General features: G+C 45.0%; 1 protein-coding gene across 6 annotated transcripts in view; it reads left to right on the top strand.

Annotated features, from left to right (window-relative positions):
* Positions 1-9,201, top strand: part of LOC102460964 (uncharacterized) — a 48,137-nt gene extending 38,936 nt beyond the window's left edge. For 5 of the 6 annotated variants that reach the window (XM_075925612.2, XM_006114064.5, XM_025180182.3 and 2 more), the window contains 6 exons: positions 196-261; positions 2,111-2,211; positions 3,420-3,484; positions 4,437-4,588; positions 4,857-5,009; positions 7,894-9,201. In XM_075925612.2, coding sequence (XP_075781727.2) covers positions 196-261; positions 2,111-2,211; positions 3,420-3,484; positions 4,437-4,588; positions 4,857-5,009; positions 7,894-8,231 — 875 coding nt within the window. In that variant the 3' untranslated portion in view covers positions 8,232-9,201. Of the gene's footprint in view, positions 1-146; positions 262-2,110; positions 2,212-3,419; positions 3,485-4,436; positions 4,589-4,856; positions 5,010-7,893 lie in introns of those variants that run through there. The other variant, XM_075925615.2, reaches the window with a different exon arrangement.
* The last annotated feature ends 6,808 nt before the right edge of the window (positions 9,202-16,009 follow it).

The raw sequence follows: 16,009 nt of genomic DNA, 5'->3' as shown, positions 1-16,009 counted from the left end.
GTTTTTTAAGACTGTCTTAGCACCATTTGTTGCAGAACCCCTCAGATTGTAACTTGATCATTAGGCCTATTTATGTAGTAGTAGTAGTAGTAGCACAAATGGCATAAGGTGTAATTGAATTATAAAACTTTGTTCTTCCCTTTCAGCCTTACTCAAAGGCTACCACACTGGCCTCTCTCTTTTTCACCCTGACAGATTTGGCTTCCATTCTCGCTTCTCTTGAAAATGATACTCTACTGGAATCACAGCACAATCCTGGAGGTAACAGATGTGGGAAGGGGAAGCTTTTATCCTGGATGAGGTTCTGAAACCTGCGAGCGTTTAACTTTTTTGACCAGCAACCAGACTAATGGCGGGGAAATTATAGTCACAAATAGCTGAAGAGACTGGTCGGGGTTTTGAATGACTAAATATGAATAATAAAATTGTATGGTGTATAAAAGTACCTGATGTCCGTGGGGATGGAGGAGGGGTGCCTGTATGTGACATTACCACTGATCTTATTCCTCTCTCCTTCTTGATCCCTGGAGAACTCTCTTCTCTCCCTCCCCTCTTTTGAGAGTTTGTCTCCAGATGAGGAATAAGCAACAGGAGCAGATAATTGTCCCTAGAGCTCCCCATGTAGTTAAATTTAGGAAGATGACTCCCTTTGGAGTCAGCTTCCTAAATCCCTGAACTCCAGAAGAACAGGGGCCCAATAAGGAGGGCATAAGCATGGATAGTAGGGGTGCTGCAACACCCTCAGGTTTTCCACCTGGCTTCCCTGCACCTAGGGGCCAGCTGTGCTGCTGATTCCACCAGTCCAATGTTCTGGCCTCTGCGCAGCTCTTCTGGGGTCCTGCTGGCCCTGTGGGCTTCAGCATCCCCGGGGGTTCCACTGCCTGCCATCCCTGCAGGCTCTGCAGCCTACCGTCCATTAATGTGGCTGTAGGGGGAGGGGATTGATAGCTCTAAGCACCAAGCTGAGATGTTTTTTTTTTTTTTTTAAACTTGCACCCCCAGAAAGAGGCTGTTGGTCAGTAATTATTTTTGTGCAATGTGCCAATGGATATTCATTCAATGTGCTTTAATTTCTAAGTTGTTGGAGATATGTCGAAGGGAGCTAGATTGGGTGAAAGATGTTTATTATTTTATCTGTGCTTCTTAAGCAACCATGACTCCTTTTTATGTTAGATCCCAGGGCATGATTCCTAAAAGCAGGTGTGTTAACTAGAACTGGGTGGCTGGTACAAAAATCTTCCCCGGATACTTAAGAAGTTGCCTTAGTTGTGTTGAGGCACTTGTTACCAGCCTATGAATGGTGAGGTTTTACTTGCTTGGCTGTTGGAAGACAGCTGACGAATTGCTTGTGCACAAATGCTCTTGGTCAACTTGCTTTCCATGACCACTTGAGCCAAAACCCAGTAAAATAATGCTCATTTAATTGGGGGGGAGGGCAGGGACAGAGAACTCTTCTCCCCCTGTGCCTTGCATGATCGAAAGCAGCTAAGAAACGCAACTAGGTCAGATTGTGAGCAGGAAGACCAAGAACCAACTTGAAACAGTCAATCCTATTTTTTCCAATATTTAAATGTATCTGAAGGGGATAAATGTCATAGACTATGATTCGTGTATCTTATTCTTTCGCATCCTAGCCACATCACATTTTACCTATTTAATGCACCTTCTGAATGGCATTACTTGAAAAGAGGCATTTTCCTTTTCTGTCCAAAAGTATCCGTGTTAAATTACTTGTTATCCCAAAGCTGACTGCATTGTTGGTAGCGAATGGAAGGAGCCCGATGGACTAAGCTATGCAGAATGTTTCTCCTTTCCGGTGGAAGGTGCAATGGTTGCATAATGCCAATTAATTAAGGAGCTAAACTTGTTTAATGTGTGAGTGTCTCCAACATTTTGTTCTGCCTGTGACACAAATTCTAAAAGTATCAAAATAACTCTAATATGGCCCTGACTTTTACAAAATGTTCTTGGCTTAGCTGGTCTTGCTGTGTTCTATCCCCCTGCTGTGTTGGCAATGACAAAACTGAGCAGTTCCTTAAATCATCATTACATAGCTAAATTGAAGCTGCTGGCTAAGGTCTTTTGTTTTGTTTTTTATTTCTTTTGACAGATATCTTATTTGAAGTAACTAGTGAAATTGAACACCAGGGATGGATCCCAAGTAGTGGGAATGAGCTGAAAAAGGCTGTCCTGGACTCCATTAAGCTTCATGTAAGACTGGAGAAATGGTACTAGATACTATAGATTTGCCTTGAGAAAAGACCATTCCCGTTCGGTGTCCCTCTGTGGCTCTCTGACATCCCAGCTTTCACATCCAGAGACCTTCTAAATGCCCCTTCCTCTGCATCTTGCTACCATATGCTAATGGTGTTCCCAAACAAACACTGAATATCTAGTCCATTGTCTTGCCTCTTTCTGACACTGCTTCATCGACGGTGAATTTTCAAAGTACTATAAATTTTACGAGTTAATAGACTGGAATATGATACCAAGATGAACATTCAGACAACTTAAATTCAGCTTATGGCCTTAATTTCTTCTAATAAATGAGCATTAGATGCTCCCCAACCCTACATAACTTGTAGGGATGGACCTGCGAGCATTCACCTTTAAGGCTACTGCATGTGGCTGTTTGAGGAGAAACCCCTAACGGGTCTGTTCTGTGGAGCACAGGGCTGGTGCCTGAGTCTTAGCCAAAAGTCATATACTCTTGGCTGGGTAAACTGGCTCCATTGAGGGTTTACACTGGCATTTGCTACTAGCATAGCTGTACTAGTTTAAATTCCTAATGTAGGCAGGCAAAGCTGCTGTCTTCAGGAGTAGTTTATTCCGTATCCAGCACCAATAAGCTCCATCCATGCAAATAGAAGCTTTGCTTGTCTACCCTACAGACTTGCACCACCGTGGCTGGTTGGGAATTTGCCCAGTTCCACTGACGAGACAACCTCAGTATTCTGCATTCACACAGCTAGTCTAACAGCATTCACCTCCTAGTATGACTTGCTGTAAGGAAGAAGCAGGTATAGAATACTGGCCTACCTGCAGTCAAAACCGCTATCATATTCATTGCCAAACTGAATATTTTTCTGGTATATGTTACTCACGAGAAGGGGAGGTTGCAGTTCCCCCAGCTCTTCCCATATAGCCAAACACGAGTATGGGATCCCAAGCTAAATGGGGGGTGGTAGGAAAAGGCTGAACTGCCCTAGGAGAAAGGGTCCTATCCTTTTTGGAAGACTCCTTTTAAATTGGTGACAAACTTTTCTTAGTCAGGCAGCCACCCCAACAACACAACCGCTAAAATAGACCTCTATCTTTCCACAGGTGTCTGTTAAGAGTATGCTTGACAGCTGTACTTGGCTAAGCATTTGCCATCCCCTTATGAAAATAAACATTCTTCATTTTTTGTTACTTTTCAGGTACAAAAGAACTTGAAACTCTTGGTAAGCGAAGTCAATGAAATCAAGCTAAAGGAAATCAAAAGGTATGGCTGGCTGACTAAATAGTCCAGTAGTGGGTGATACGTGTGCATTCTCAAAATCAATTGATGGAGAATATGATCTTATTATATATTTTAGAAACGTGCCTCTGTCCATCTGTTTGTCCATATAGTTCAAGAACTCTTCCTAAGCTATAAGAGCTAGGACTTCCAAATATGGTACACAGCTTCCTCTTATCATAACTTCAAAGCAAGGTCAGGGCTTGATCCTGCCAGGAATTGGGATGTGCCTGGAAAACAGGGGCTGATATGCTCTGCAATGGCCAAAGAGGAGCAGCGAGTGTGGAGGGCCGTTATACTGCAGAGTGACCACAGATGGGTGGCTGCACCGGCCTCTGCATGTTGCAGGCTACTGGCCTGCGTAAGTGGTGCCTCTGCCCAAAAGCCTTAGGCTAAACCCTTCCTCATACCTGGCGCTGGGGCCAAGGAGGCAGAATAATCAGGCAGATGAAAAGGACTGGCTGGGGAGTGCACCCTCCATCTGGGACTGGTTCAGCCCCAAGCAGCACCCCCAGTGTCCCTAAATGGTACCTGGGAGTGGGGAGAAGCTTCCACACACCCCTGATGCATATGAGGACGTTGCTGGTTATGAGAAGAAGGCCTCTGAGGGTAAGTTGTGGGTTTTTTTCCCCATTAAGGACCTTAGCTGTCAATTTCAACCAACCTTGCCTTAGTTTACCTGTTGTCTGTGGCCTAGTGTAAATGAGTCTGATAGTTTCGATCCACATGGAGGGATCGTAGGTCACCAAGAAGTGAAAGGGGGAAATGAAATTTGTGTATCTCCTTTTTAGAAGTAGTTCCTATGGGGATGACACACGAGGAAGAACTTAGTCCCTGGTCTGTGTAAATGGAGACTGATTTCCTGCTATGGAACCTGGTTCAATAATACATGGATACTTTTCTTAGCTTTGCTGATGTTACTTTTGCTTTAATGCAGAACAAATGACCTAAAACCAACATTGACTTTCTGGTTACACTTAAAACCGGAGGAAAGGAACATGTCTGTCTTACTCCATTCTCAACTGAATGATCTCATTGGCAAGTCTGTGGGAGCTGAGAAATTGCAGCTGGGTTTGTTGTCTGTTAGAGGTATGAACTGCTTCTGCTGCCCCTTGTCATAGGTTTAACAATTGTACACTATAGACTTGGGGAAAGGAGACTTTGAGTAGAGTTGGCTTGAAGCGCTACATGTATGTATCACTTGATTCTTAGGTAACCTGTCAACTAATTATTTTTAATTGGATTGGGGTGGGAATAACCCATTACTTTGTTCAAGGTGATATTTCAAGGGAATCTTTTAGAAGAAGCACAGAGTAACTCTACAACAGACCTGCTGCCCCTGTTCTATCCCCTACAGATGTGAATGAGTGCAACTCTGGAATTGGACTGTGTGGTGATGAGGCAGACTGCCTCAATGAAGATGGCACTTACTTATGTCGCTGTAAGAAGGAGTATGACGATCGTTCTCCAACAAAATCTGGCACATTGTGTGTCCGCATCCCACAGTCAGGTAGACAAGACAATTCTACTTCTCTGTTCTTTGACTAGTGCCAGAACTAGATAGATATACAGATATATATATATTGGAGCCGCACAAGTGAAGTAAATTAATTGCTTTTAATGTTGATACAACATGTGCCAAAGGAACTTTGAGACACACATTTAGGGTGCATCTACGCTCAACTGTAGGTCAAAATAAGATATGCAATTTGAGCTACACAAACTGTGTATCTTATTTCAAAATTTGGCGCTGTCTATCCAGCACTTATTTTGAAATAAATCGCTATTCTGAAACGTTCCTTACTCCTTATGGAATGATGTTTACAGGGACGTCGGAATAGTGAGCCCATTATAGTTTGAAATAGTGGGTACACTCAAGATGTGGAATAGCTATTTCAGGATACCTCTGGTATCCCAAAATACTCTACACTGCAGCACGTAGCCCTACTGTGAAATACTCAACCGGGCATAAGTAGCAAAAACTGTTAACACGCTTAGCTCACAAGTAAGTGGCAAACAGTGCAACTTCAGTCCTTTGTAACAAATCACTGACTCTTCATGTTAAATGTGAATTGTTTGAAAAATAACTGTTGCTGAGGGTATGGTTACACTACCACTTTTTTCTTGGGATGAGCCTTCTCCCACATTTGGCCCATCTAGACTGGGCCAAATGTTGGGGGGGGGGAAAATACTTTCAGAAGCCCCCCTTATTCCTTGTGGAACAAGGAATACAGGGGCTTCTGAAAGCATAAGAGCAAACGCCTCCCTGGATGCAGAAGAGTTTTTCTGGTTTCCTGGAAAAATTCTTGTAGGCTAGCTGTACACAGATAGAATTCAGTTTTGTGCCTAGTGTGGGATGAGAAGCCTTTCCCATTTCTTTGCAAGGACCATCAATGCTGGCCATATCAGACATACACTAACTTCTCAGAGTAGAACTCCTGCTTTTAGATCTAAAGTTAATAAGCTGCTCTTCAACTGAGGATGGGAGCCAACAGAGGGGTTTGTAACCCTTCCCAAAAAAGGCTTTTAGTTTGCTGCTATTCAGAGCAAGATTCTCTAGTGGTAAATCAAGTCAGGAATAACCCTTCTCCCCCATCCCCCGCTCCCTCTTGAGCTGTTTGAAAACCAGATTTACTCTAACATTCTATTAAATTTTCAATATATGCTCTCCTGAGCCGGTAGAAGAACAAAACTGCTCTGAGATTCTGGTTGGGTACAGTGATGTGAGGCAGTAGTTGGAACATGAAAATAGTGTTCCAACATATCTCAGTGAAAATCTAACTAAAGCCCTGTTTCACATGTGTCCTATGCTGACTAGCTTCACTCAAGGGATATAAATTCCAGTTTACACTTATTTAACCAGTTAACTTTTTAATCAGTTAACCCTGAGGGCTGAGGTCCTGGGAGGCGGGGGTGGGGGGCTTCTCAGGCAGAGATGGCTGAGTCACACTGCCAGTGGCTGAGTCACTTCAGCCAGGCCACTGGTTAACCCTTTACATTGCTACTTCACTCCATTAATTGACAAGTACATTCCTAATCCTTTTTTTCCTTTAATCTGCTGTAGATACCCAATGGCTACGACTCTTGCTAGATTCTTAGTTACAACTTGAATTTGTCATATGAGTTTGCAAAAGAATTAACCCACGGGACTGGGAAACCCTAATCACTACCCCACATTGTCTTGGCATTGTTCATACCTTGGTGGAACTCTGCAGAAGACAGCAAGGAAGGGATTAAAATTCTTCCAATACGTACACTGCTCTTTCTTTGGCATGGTAGCATAAAGCAAAACAGTTGGCACAAATTGTGGATCAGAGAACTAGAGTCGGTTAGTCTAGTCAGTTTGAATAATTGTATATTAATTTAGCTGCTTCCTTTCCTAGCTAACTAGTCACAAATTGACTTCTGAGATGTTCATAAACATCTGTGAAACAGGTTTACAGAACATCTCGCCAGATCCAGGTGCCTTTGCCAGAAACAAACAGCAAATAAAATTGTGCCCCATTCAAATATTTATGAATCCATTTATTCAGCCAGTTCTAATAACCAAGCAACCTTCTTTATTTATATTGAATTTTTCCCCCAAACTAATGGTAAGACAAAATGCATTGTAAACATTTCAGTGTGATTTGTAAGGAAGAAATGGACAGTGGAAATCAATGCCTATGCTCCCATTTTCCCCTGATAAGAGCTAAACTGGGTTCCACCTTGTAATGGATCGTAGATATTGCTGGTGACTTTCTGCCACTGGGCCACCTGTATTAAGATAATCAGAGTAAAATATTATGCTGGGTCTGGATACCATTATTGGGTCTCAATTCTTCTGCCACAGAAGATTGAAATGAGGAGACAGCTGCTTCTCTGCCTCCTCACTAACCTTCTACAGCGTATATCTCTGCAATTGGACTTCCATGTAGCTATAGAAAAGCATAGACTGCCTGCTTCAAAAGTATCTGAGTAAACATACAGTTAAAGGGTAGAATTCAGGCAGCTAATGGACATAGAAGCCAAAGTCCCATTCATATTTTTTTCCCATGTCTCCAAAGGGAGACAAGGTGGGTGGACTTTTTTTTTATATTGAACCAACTTCTATCTCCTCCACCTTCTCACTAATATACTGGGAGTAGCACAACTCCCACAACACTGCATACAATAGCACCAATGTCGCTGTTGAAAATGGAATGTGAGCTATTGAAAGTCAATAGGACTTTTGGCTCCTAAGTCACCCTGCTTTTGAAGGTCTTATCTGGTGTGACTACAGGATAGTCATTCTGAACGTGATTCTCCTTCAGGCAAAAAAAAAAAGCCCCGCCTGCAGTTATCTGCTCAACACAAGACCCATAGACAGTGGTCGGAGGCTGACTCTATAGACTGGCATCTTTTTTTCTTTTTAGGCATTGGTGGCCTCTTCAGCTACATGGAAATTCTGGTAGGCACTACTGTATTCTTCATCTTCATCCTGGTGGTGGTGGCAAGCAGTCTGTGCACAATACTCAGGAGGAGACCCACAAAGAAGGACCCTTGTATTGAGGAGCCTGTTCCAAGTGGAACACCTTCAGCACAGTCCCAGCTGCCTGCACAGTCTATTGATCTGAGTAACCTTGGTGATCACCTGACCCTAGACCCCTTCCAGCCAAAGCTTCGAGCCAAGCCCCCAGCATGGACATCACAAGTACGAGCCAACCCCAGTGAGACTTACAGAATCTTTGTTGAACAATCTGAACGTTTGTAAGGCAAATCTACGCTGAAAGTTTGAGGAATCTTTTTCTACTGATAGCCTCTTATTTTACCACTAATGAGCTGAAATGGCCTATTAAAAATGTCAACAGAATGTGAACAATCCTAATTGTCCTACACATGTCAGTGGGCAGAAATGAACAGTACTGTGGCTCAAATAACTTATTTTGGTTCTTGATCCCTGTACTGTCTGCTAGTTTCAGATGTCTGATTGTTTGTAACTTGGAAGAGTTGCTTCTGTAGACATCTGGCATGTAAATAAAGCTGATCTTTCCATGCATGGAAAATGTACACCTTGCTTGCTATTGGTGTTTGGAGGCAAAGAGCGGGGAAGGCTGGAAGGCCTCAGGTAGAGGGAAACCTCAAAAGGATTATGGTTTCAGCAAGTAACTATCTCTTGTTAGGCAAATAATTCAATTGAGAAGCAGAAATAAATAAGCAGTATCTGGGTAACTCTCAACTGCATTGCCTTTGGTCTTCTGGCCACCCTATTCCTCTTTTCTTGCTACCGAGGCAATCTGAACACCACTCAACCTAGTCCTCATGCATGCATGCATGCTCATATAACAGATGGTTTTGCACAAACTTGGGACATCTGTTATCAAGACACTATCTTGTCTTACCTCTAGCATGTAGTTCTACAGAATTCTAGCTTTATAACTTTTAAAATTAGAACTTCATTGTTTTCTCACTAGCTATTTCCATGATTTGCTGTGCAGGAATCTTCATGGGTTTTTGGGGGCCTGGGATCCTGCTTAGTGAGGATGGATCTGTGTTATGTCTCCCCCTTGTCATTGCATTGGAATAAAATAGATTTTTAATATGACTGCAGCGTAATTGGAGGATCTGAAGGGAATGAAAGAGTTGTGTATCTTGCCTCTACTTTTTCTGCCCGTATAAATCTCCCTCTACTGCTGTCCCACCAAGAAAAATCAGCTGGGAGAGGTGGGGCAGCACAAAAGTGGGTTTGGGGTATTTTTTTGCTTCTCAATCTCACTGACTGTGGGAGCAGAAAGACACCCTCCCATTTGCCTTTGCACTCCAGAGTCTGAGCCCAAGCTTGTAGATTTTGTGGGTCCCTTTGGGGTGGACTCAGAAATGAGGGGTTCAGTGTGTGACAGGCGAGGCTGCTGGGAAGCAAGTTTGGGGTCTGGGCAAGAGGGAGAATGCAGGAGTGGGTTGGGGTCAGTGGGCCTGGGAGGGGTATAGGGATGTAATATTGTGGTCAATTAACTGATAAAGCAAAAGCTTATAGGTTAATGCTATAGACTACATGCATTTTCTCTCCCCTCCCCACAGAGTAAAAAAAAAATTTAAAGCAGACTGGCCAGCAGCCTGTCTGTCCTGGCTTGCAATGATTCTAGGACCAACCCCTCCTGCAGTTCTCTATTTGAAGTGTTATTAGGAGGTAGGTGGGCAAGCAGCCTGTCTCAGTTCCAGCTCATGCTGAGTCCAGGAGGTCAGGCACCCCCTGCCCCACACAAGGGCTGCTGCCACTCTTATATCAGAGGCAGAGCAGGAGGTGACAGGCAGCCAGTCTGTGGGGGGAGCTGGCTTTTTAAATGGCTCCCCTCGCAGATAAGCTCCTGCCTGGCACCCTGTGCAGCAGTGTGGAGTGACAGGCCTCCTGTCCAAATCTCACTGGCTGCTGACCCCACCCCCAAGCACTATGGAATAGTCGATTAACCGATAAGAATTTGTGAGGTTACTCGACTATTCAATTCGCTGATATTTAACATTCCTAGGAAGGTGGTAGGATGCAGGAGCTGCTTCTTCCCTTCCCCTCCCCTTTCCCACATACCCTGCCCATGGGGTAGAGCCAGACCTGACTTGCCTGACTCTGGCCCATGAGGCTTGGGGCTTCCCCCAGGGGCAGGGAGATGGTGCTGGCACTCCAGCCCCATTGTGGGGGAGCTGCAGGGCTGGATTGCCAGCATCAGCACCCCCGTGCTGGGGCGTTGGGGAGAGAAGAGCCTGGACCCAGGCAAGCCGGGCACTGGATCTGGGCCGTGGACCTTAGGTTCCCCACTCCTGCTATACTGGAATGATCTCTTGAAGAAAACTCACTGCATTTCACTGCAGCGCTCTCATACCACCAGAGGTCAGTATCTGCCATGGAAAAAAAATCAGCTGCTGCATACTTTGATAGGCTATTATGGCTCAGTGCCTGCTTCAGTGATGATTCTTCTGCCTAATAACGTGGAAATGCGCTAAATCCTCTTCCTTTCGAGGGAAGACTGGCTGACCATCTGAGTCCCGCTACAGTGGTGTCAGGCTGAAACGATCACCATTTCTGTGCTTTGAAGTAGAGGCCAGCCCCAGAAAAGGAGCGCGTAGCTAGGGTACAACTCAATGTAACTTTACAGCTTCTGTTGCACTTCAAGGCTGTGTCTAGACTGGCAAGTTTTTCTGCAAAAGCAGCTGCTTTTGCGGAAAAACTTGCCAGCTGTCTACACTGGCTGTTTGAATTTCTGCAAGAACACTGATGATCTCATGTAAGAAATCAGTGCTTCTTGAGGAAATACTATGCTGCACAAAAGGGCCAGTGTAGACAGCTCAGATTTGTTTTGCGCAAAAAAGCCCCGATCGCCATTTTCGCGATCTGAGCTTTTTTGCACAAAACAAATCTGAGCTGTATACATTGGCCCTTTTACGCAAAAGCATGACTAGATTGGCACGGACGCTTTTCTGCAAAAAGTGCTTTTACGGAAAAGCAGCCATGCCAATCTAGAAGCTCTTTTCCACAAATACTTTTAACGGGAAACTTTTCTGTTAAAAGCATTTGCGGAAAATCATGCCAGTCTAGATGTAGCCCAACTGTATCACTTTTCTGGAGCCAACCATGTATGCGTGTATTACGGGATGGACTCTGAGGTACTAATGTAGTGCACCAAGATGCTGCCTGCCCACTTGTACCAGCCAGAACTGTGCTCATGAACGCTTGATGAACTGAAGTGAAATACAACAGGTGACTCACTGCGAGATGTTTGACTATTCAGGTCAGTGTCTGAGGTTCTCAGTCATAAAGCTTATCTGAGAGTGATATGAAAGCCTCTGTCAAAATGGAGGTGGCTCAATTGTGGCTGGGGAGCTGTCCAAGTGGTAGGGTAGCGTAGCTGTAAGCAGCTAGTTTAAGTTACTTGGTGCTAAGTGGTGCACTCCTGCCCAAATTGCTGTGTTCCGGTTGCTTCTCCCCTGGTGTTTATCCCATTCTGAATTCAGCGATGTTGCCTCTCATCCAACAATCTATGTAGAACAAGGGTTCTTGGCCTCTAGTTCTGAGGCCCCACCACCTGTTTCTCTATCTAGAAAAGCCAGGGCCACTATTAGCAAGCAGGGCAATTTTCCAAGGCCTGGGCCCCATGAAGCTAAGTTGCTCATGCTTCAGCTCTTTCTTGCATGGCTCAGGTTCTTGGGCTGTAGCTCCAGGCTGTGGAACCCTGGGCCTAAGTGAGTCCATCTTTGGCCCTGCTGGCTGGGCCACCTGAAATCTGCTCACGGGCACTGGAGGATCCCCAGACAGCTGGTTGAGACCTACGGATGTAGAATATGTCTCATAGGGTCATCCCAGGGCTGCTGCATTAGATGTAACCTGCCTTCTAAATAACACTGCACTTACAGCCCATCTTCTGTGCCATGTAGTTATAAATGGTGAATTATCCCTCACTGCCTCCGTGGGAGATAAATATGCATAGAGCCATGTTACACATATGGAAACCAGCATGGCTGGCAATAACCTGCTTTCTATTCCCCCATGCTGAGCATGCATGAGGCCTATTAAGGTTAATGGGAACTGCTAGCACTTGACCCTTCTGACAATCATAAGACATTGGGTCATGTGTAACAACCACCACCAGGCAGATGGGAACCTGGGGAGCTTAGAGTAGGAGCCACTACTGCTTGAGCTAAAAGCCAGCTGGCGCTCAGCCTCGGCTGTAGAGCTTCCTTGTTCTTATCTCTGGCTGTAAGTAGTCTAAGTGCCACTCCATGGGACAGAGAACCACAGTTGGTGTGTGGGTTACACATGCAGATGTCTGCAGCAGAGGTTGGGGGGGAACCTAGGTCTTCAGCCCCCCAGATCTGTACGTTGGCCTCAGGCCATCCTTTCTCCTCCTCCAGTCTTGCACAGCGGCTTGTTAGCAAGGAGCTTGAAGATTAGACCCCTGCTGTTCATCAGAATTTCCCCTGGCCGGAGTCCTGGAGGGGCTCCCAGCACTGGTGGGAGGGCAATGTGTTCTGTGACAGGGACATGGTGATAAGTGGTGGTCAGCACCTCTTGCCTGCTGGCTACAAGCAGCTGCTGCACTGTTTGTTTCCCGGAAGGAGCCCTGTGCTTTCTCTACAGCCCAAGCAGTGCTGACAGCAGCTGGCTCTTACTAATGGGGCTTGTGCTGGATGGAGGGGAAACCCAAGCAGGAGTGAGGCTTATCATTGGTTTTAAAAAAACATTCAAGCGTCTGATAAGAGCAGCCTGACACCAGGAGTGACAACTCGCACAGGAGCTACACAAGCAACATTGTAAATCATTTACTGGACTATCACTATCAGTCCTCCGTGTCTTCTAGCCTCAGAGCTGGCTGCGTGGGCCTACCCAGACCTAGCATATGAGGGAGGCCAGGTGGTGCTTGGTGCAGAAGATGAATCCTGCACCGTGAAAGTGCCCCTCAAGGCAAATGAAACTGAACAGCTGCTTGCAGGTATCTTCCACGTTCCGTACCAAAGCTGTTGAATAATACCCGTGCTGGTCCCATGTACGCTACTGGTGTGTTTTTAAACCTGCTCATCTGTTTCTGGATATCACAACTAGTTTGCAATCTTACAGTACAGAAATATGTTCTCTGTAATAGCCAATAGGTGGGCATAATCCCATGCTCACATGGAGTGAGCTAGAAGTTGAGAGCCAGAGTCTCCAGGAGATTTGCCACGGCTGGGGCTCCTTTCGAGTCCTGGACCCCTTTTCTTGCCCACCATCCTGGTGTTACACATTCCCGCGGCACATGTTTTATGTGATGTAAAGTGTACATTAGACCTTCCAATCAGCAAGGAGCAGCAAACACCCTTATTTACTTAGAGAATGGGGGTGTCTGAATGGAAATACACTGCTATGTTTACACACCTAGAATTGCTGGGTGAAGAGTAAAAAACTCCCAGCTGAAGACTTCTTCTCTGTGTCACACTTTTTTCCCCCATTTCCTTATTCTGACTGGACTTTGCCACAGGCTGGGGGTGGGGGACACACAAGCAGGATCAGACAGGGCTGTACTTTGGACCATGTCTGTCAACTTTGATCAGTAGTGGGAGAAGAAAACCTGCTCCTAGTGATAGAAATGTAGCCGTGTTAGTCTGGGGTAGCTGAAGCAAAATGCAGGACAATATAGCACTTTAAAGACTAACAAGATGGTTTATTAGATGATGAGCTTTCGTGGGCCAGACCCACTTCCTCAGATCAAATAGTGGAAGAAAATAGTCACAACCATATATACCAAAGGATACAATTTAAAAAAAATGAACACATATGAAAAGGACAAATCACATTTCAGAACAGGAGGGGGATGCAGGGTGGGGGGGGGGGGGGGAAGGAAGGTAAGTGTCTGTGAATTGATGATATTAGAGGTGGGGAGAGTGGGATGTCTGTGAGCTAATGGTATTAGCTTCCCCAATTATCACCTCTATCTTGGTAATGGGTAAGATAGTTTGAGTGTTTGTTCATTCCTTCCCGGACAGTGTCGAATTTTAACATGAATGACAGTTCAGAGGATTCCCTTTCAAGTGCAGATGTAAAAGGTCTTTGTAGCAGAATGCAGGTGGTTAAGTCATTGAGAGAGTGTCCTTTCTGGTTAAAATGGCAAGAAACTGTTTTTTCTTTGTGATCTTGTCTGATATCTGTTTTGTGGGCATTAATCCTTTGGCGAAGTGTCTGAGATGTTTGTCCAATGTACATAGCAGACGGACACTTTCGGCACATGATAGCATAAATTATATTTCTGGATGCACAGGAATATGTGTTCTTGATCTTATAACTCACTTGGTTAGGTCCAATAATGGAATCAGCAGAATGAATATGTGGACAAAGCTGGCAGCGGAGTTTGTTGCAAGGGAAGGTACCAGGGTTGATATTAGTGTGGTATGTCCTGTGGTGGTTGGTAAGAATCATCTTGAGGTTAGGTGGTTGTTTATAGGAGACTATGGGTCTGTCTCCCAGAGCCTCTTGGAGTATGGTATCCTGTTCCAGTATAGGCTGTAGTTTATTGATAATGAGTTGGACAGGTTTAAGTTGGGGGTTGTAGGTGATGACAAGTGGTGTTCTATTGTTGGTTTTCTTGGGTCTGTCTTGAAGTAGATGGTTTCTAGGTATTCGTCTGGCTCTTTCAATTTGCTTTTTTATTTCTCCGGGTGGGTAGTTGAGGTTTATAAATGCTTGGTAGAGATCCTGAAGCTTCTGGTCTCTGTCAGTGGGATTAGAGCAGTTACGGTTGTATCGAAGGGCTTGGCTATAGACGATGGATCGTGTGGTGTGTTCTGGATGGGAGATGGAAGCATGTAGGTAACTGTATGAGTCGGTGGGTTTTCTGTAGAGAGTGGTGTCTAATTTTCCATTGTTGATTTGTACTGTGGTGTCCAGGAAGTGGATTTCTCGTGTAGAATGGTCCAGGCTGAGGTTGATGGTGGGGTGTAGGTTGTTGAAATCTCTGTGGAATATCTCCAGTGTTTATTGGCCATGCGTCCAGATCATAAAGATGTCATTGATGTACCATAGGTAGAGAAGGGGTGAAAGGGGATGGGAGTTGAGGAAACATTGTTCTAGGTCAGCCATAAAGATGTTAGCATACTGTGGGGCCATGCGTGTACCCATGGCTGTGCCGCTGATCTGGAGGTATAAGTTGTTCTCAAACTGGAAATAATTGTGGGTGAGAACAAAGTTACATAGGTCTGCTATCAGGTTGGCAGTGGTGTCCTCTGGGATAGTGTTTCTAATTGCTTGTAATCCGTCTTCATGTGGGATGTTGGTGTATAGAGCTTCTACATCCATGGTGGCAAGGATGGTGTTATTGGGGAGGTTATCGATGTTTTGTAGTTTCCTTAGGAAGTCAGTAGTGTCTCGGAGATAGCTGGGGGTGTTGGTTGTGAAGAGTTTGAGAAGAGAGTCTACATAGCTGGATAGACCAGTAGTGAGCGTGCCAATACCAGAGATGATAGGACGTCCGGGGTGCCCAGGTTTATGGATCTTGGGAAGCAGATAGAACAATCCTGGTCGGGGGTCAGAAGGTGTTTCTGTGTGGATTTGTTCCCGAGTAGCTGTGGGGAGGCTCCTAGTGGTATATCTGGCCAGAAGCACCATTTCAAATTTGGGGGAGGAGTGACATGCATGCTGGGATGGGGGGGGCAGACTCAGGATAGCAGCTTCACAAGTCAGGCTGCAAATTGTGGGGGAGGAAAGGGGAAACCAACCCCATCTTCCTCCCCCGCCATACACATCACCTCTTTTCAGGAACTACTAAAGCACTAGAAAATGCTAGTATTTTTGGTAGATAATTTAACAAATAGTTGACAAGAGCACTGTATCTAATTCCTATATAAAAAGAAATACTAGACCCACTCTGCTCTAATACTAACAAATTCTGACATGTTGTGGCAAGTCACTTAAGGGGCACTGATTAGCCTTAACATTTTAATATATATTTGAACTTTGTTATTTACTCTGCAAAGTGGGAGAGAGAGCCCACAAGTCCTGACAGTTTCTCTCTATCTCAGCTCTGGAAGGGGAGTAGGGTC

The sequence above is a fragment of the Pelodiscus sinensis genome, chromosome 3 (assembly GCF_052426305.1).
Source record: "Pelodiscus sinensis isolate ZL-2025 chromosome 3, ASM5242630v1, whole genome shotgun sequence".
Classification (NCBI taxonomy): domain Eukaryota; kingdom Metazoa; phylum Chordata; order Testudines; family Trionychidae; genus Pelodiscus; species Pelodiscus sinensis.
Note: the sequence above shows the minus strand (reverse complement) of the source record. Positions and strands in the feature narration are given on the sequence as shown.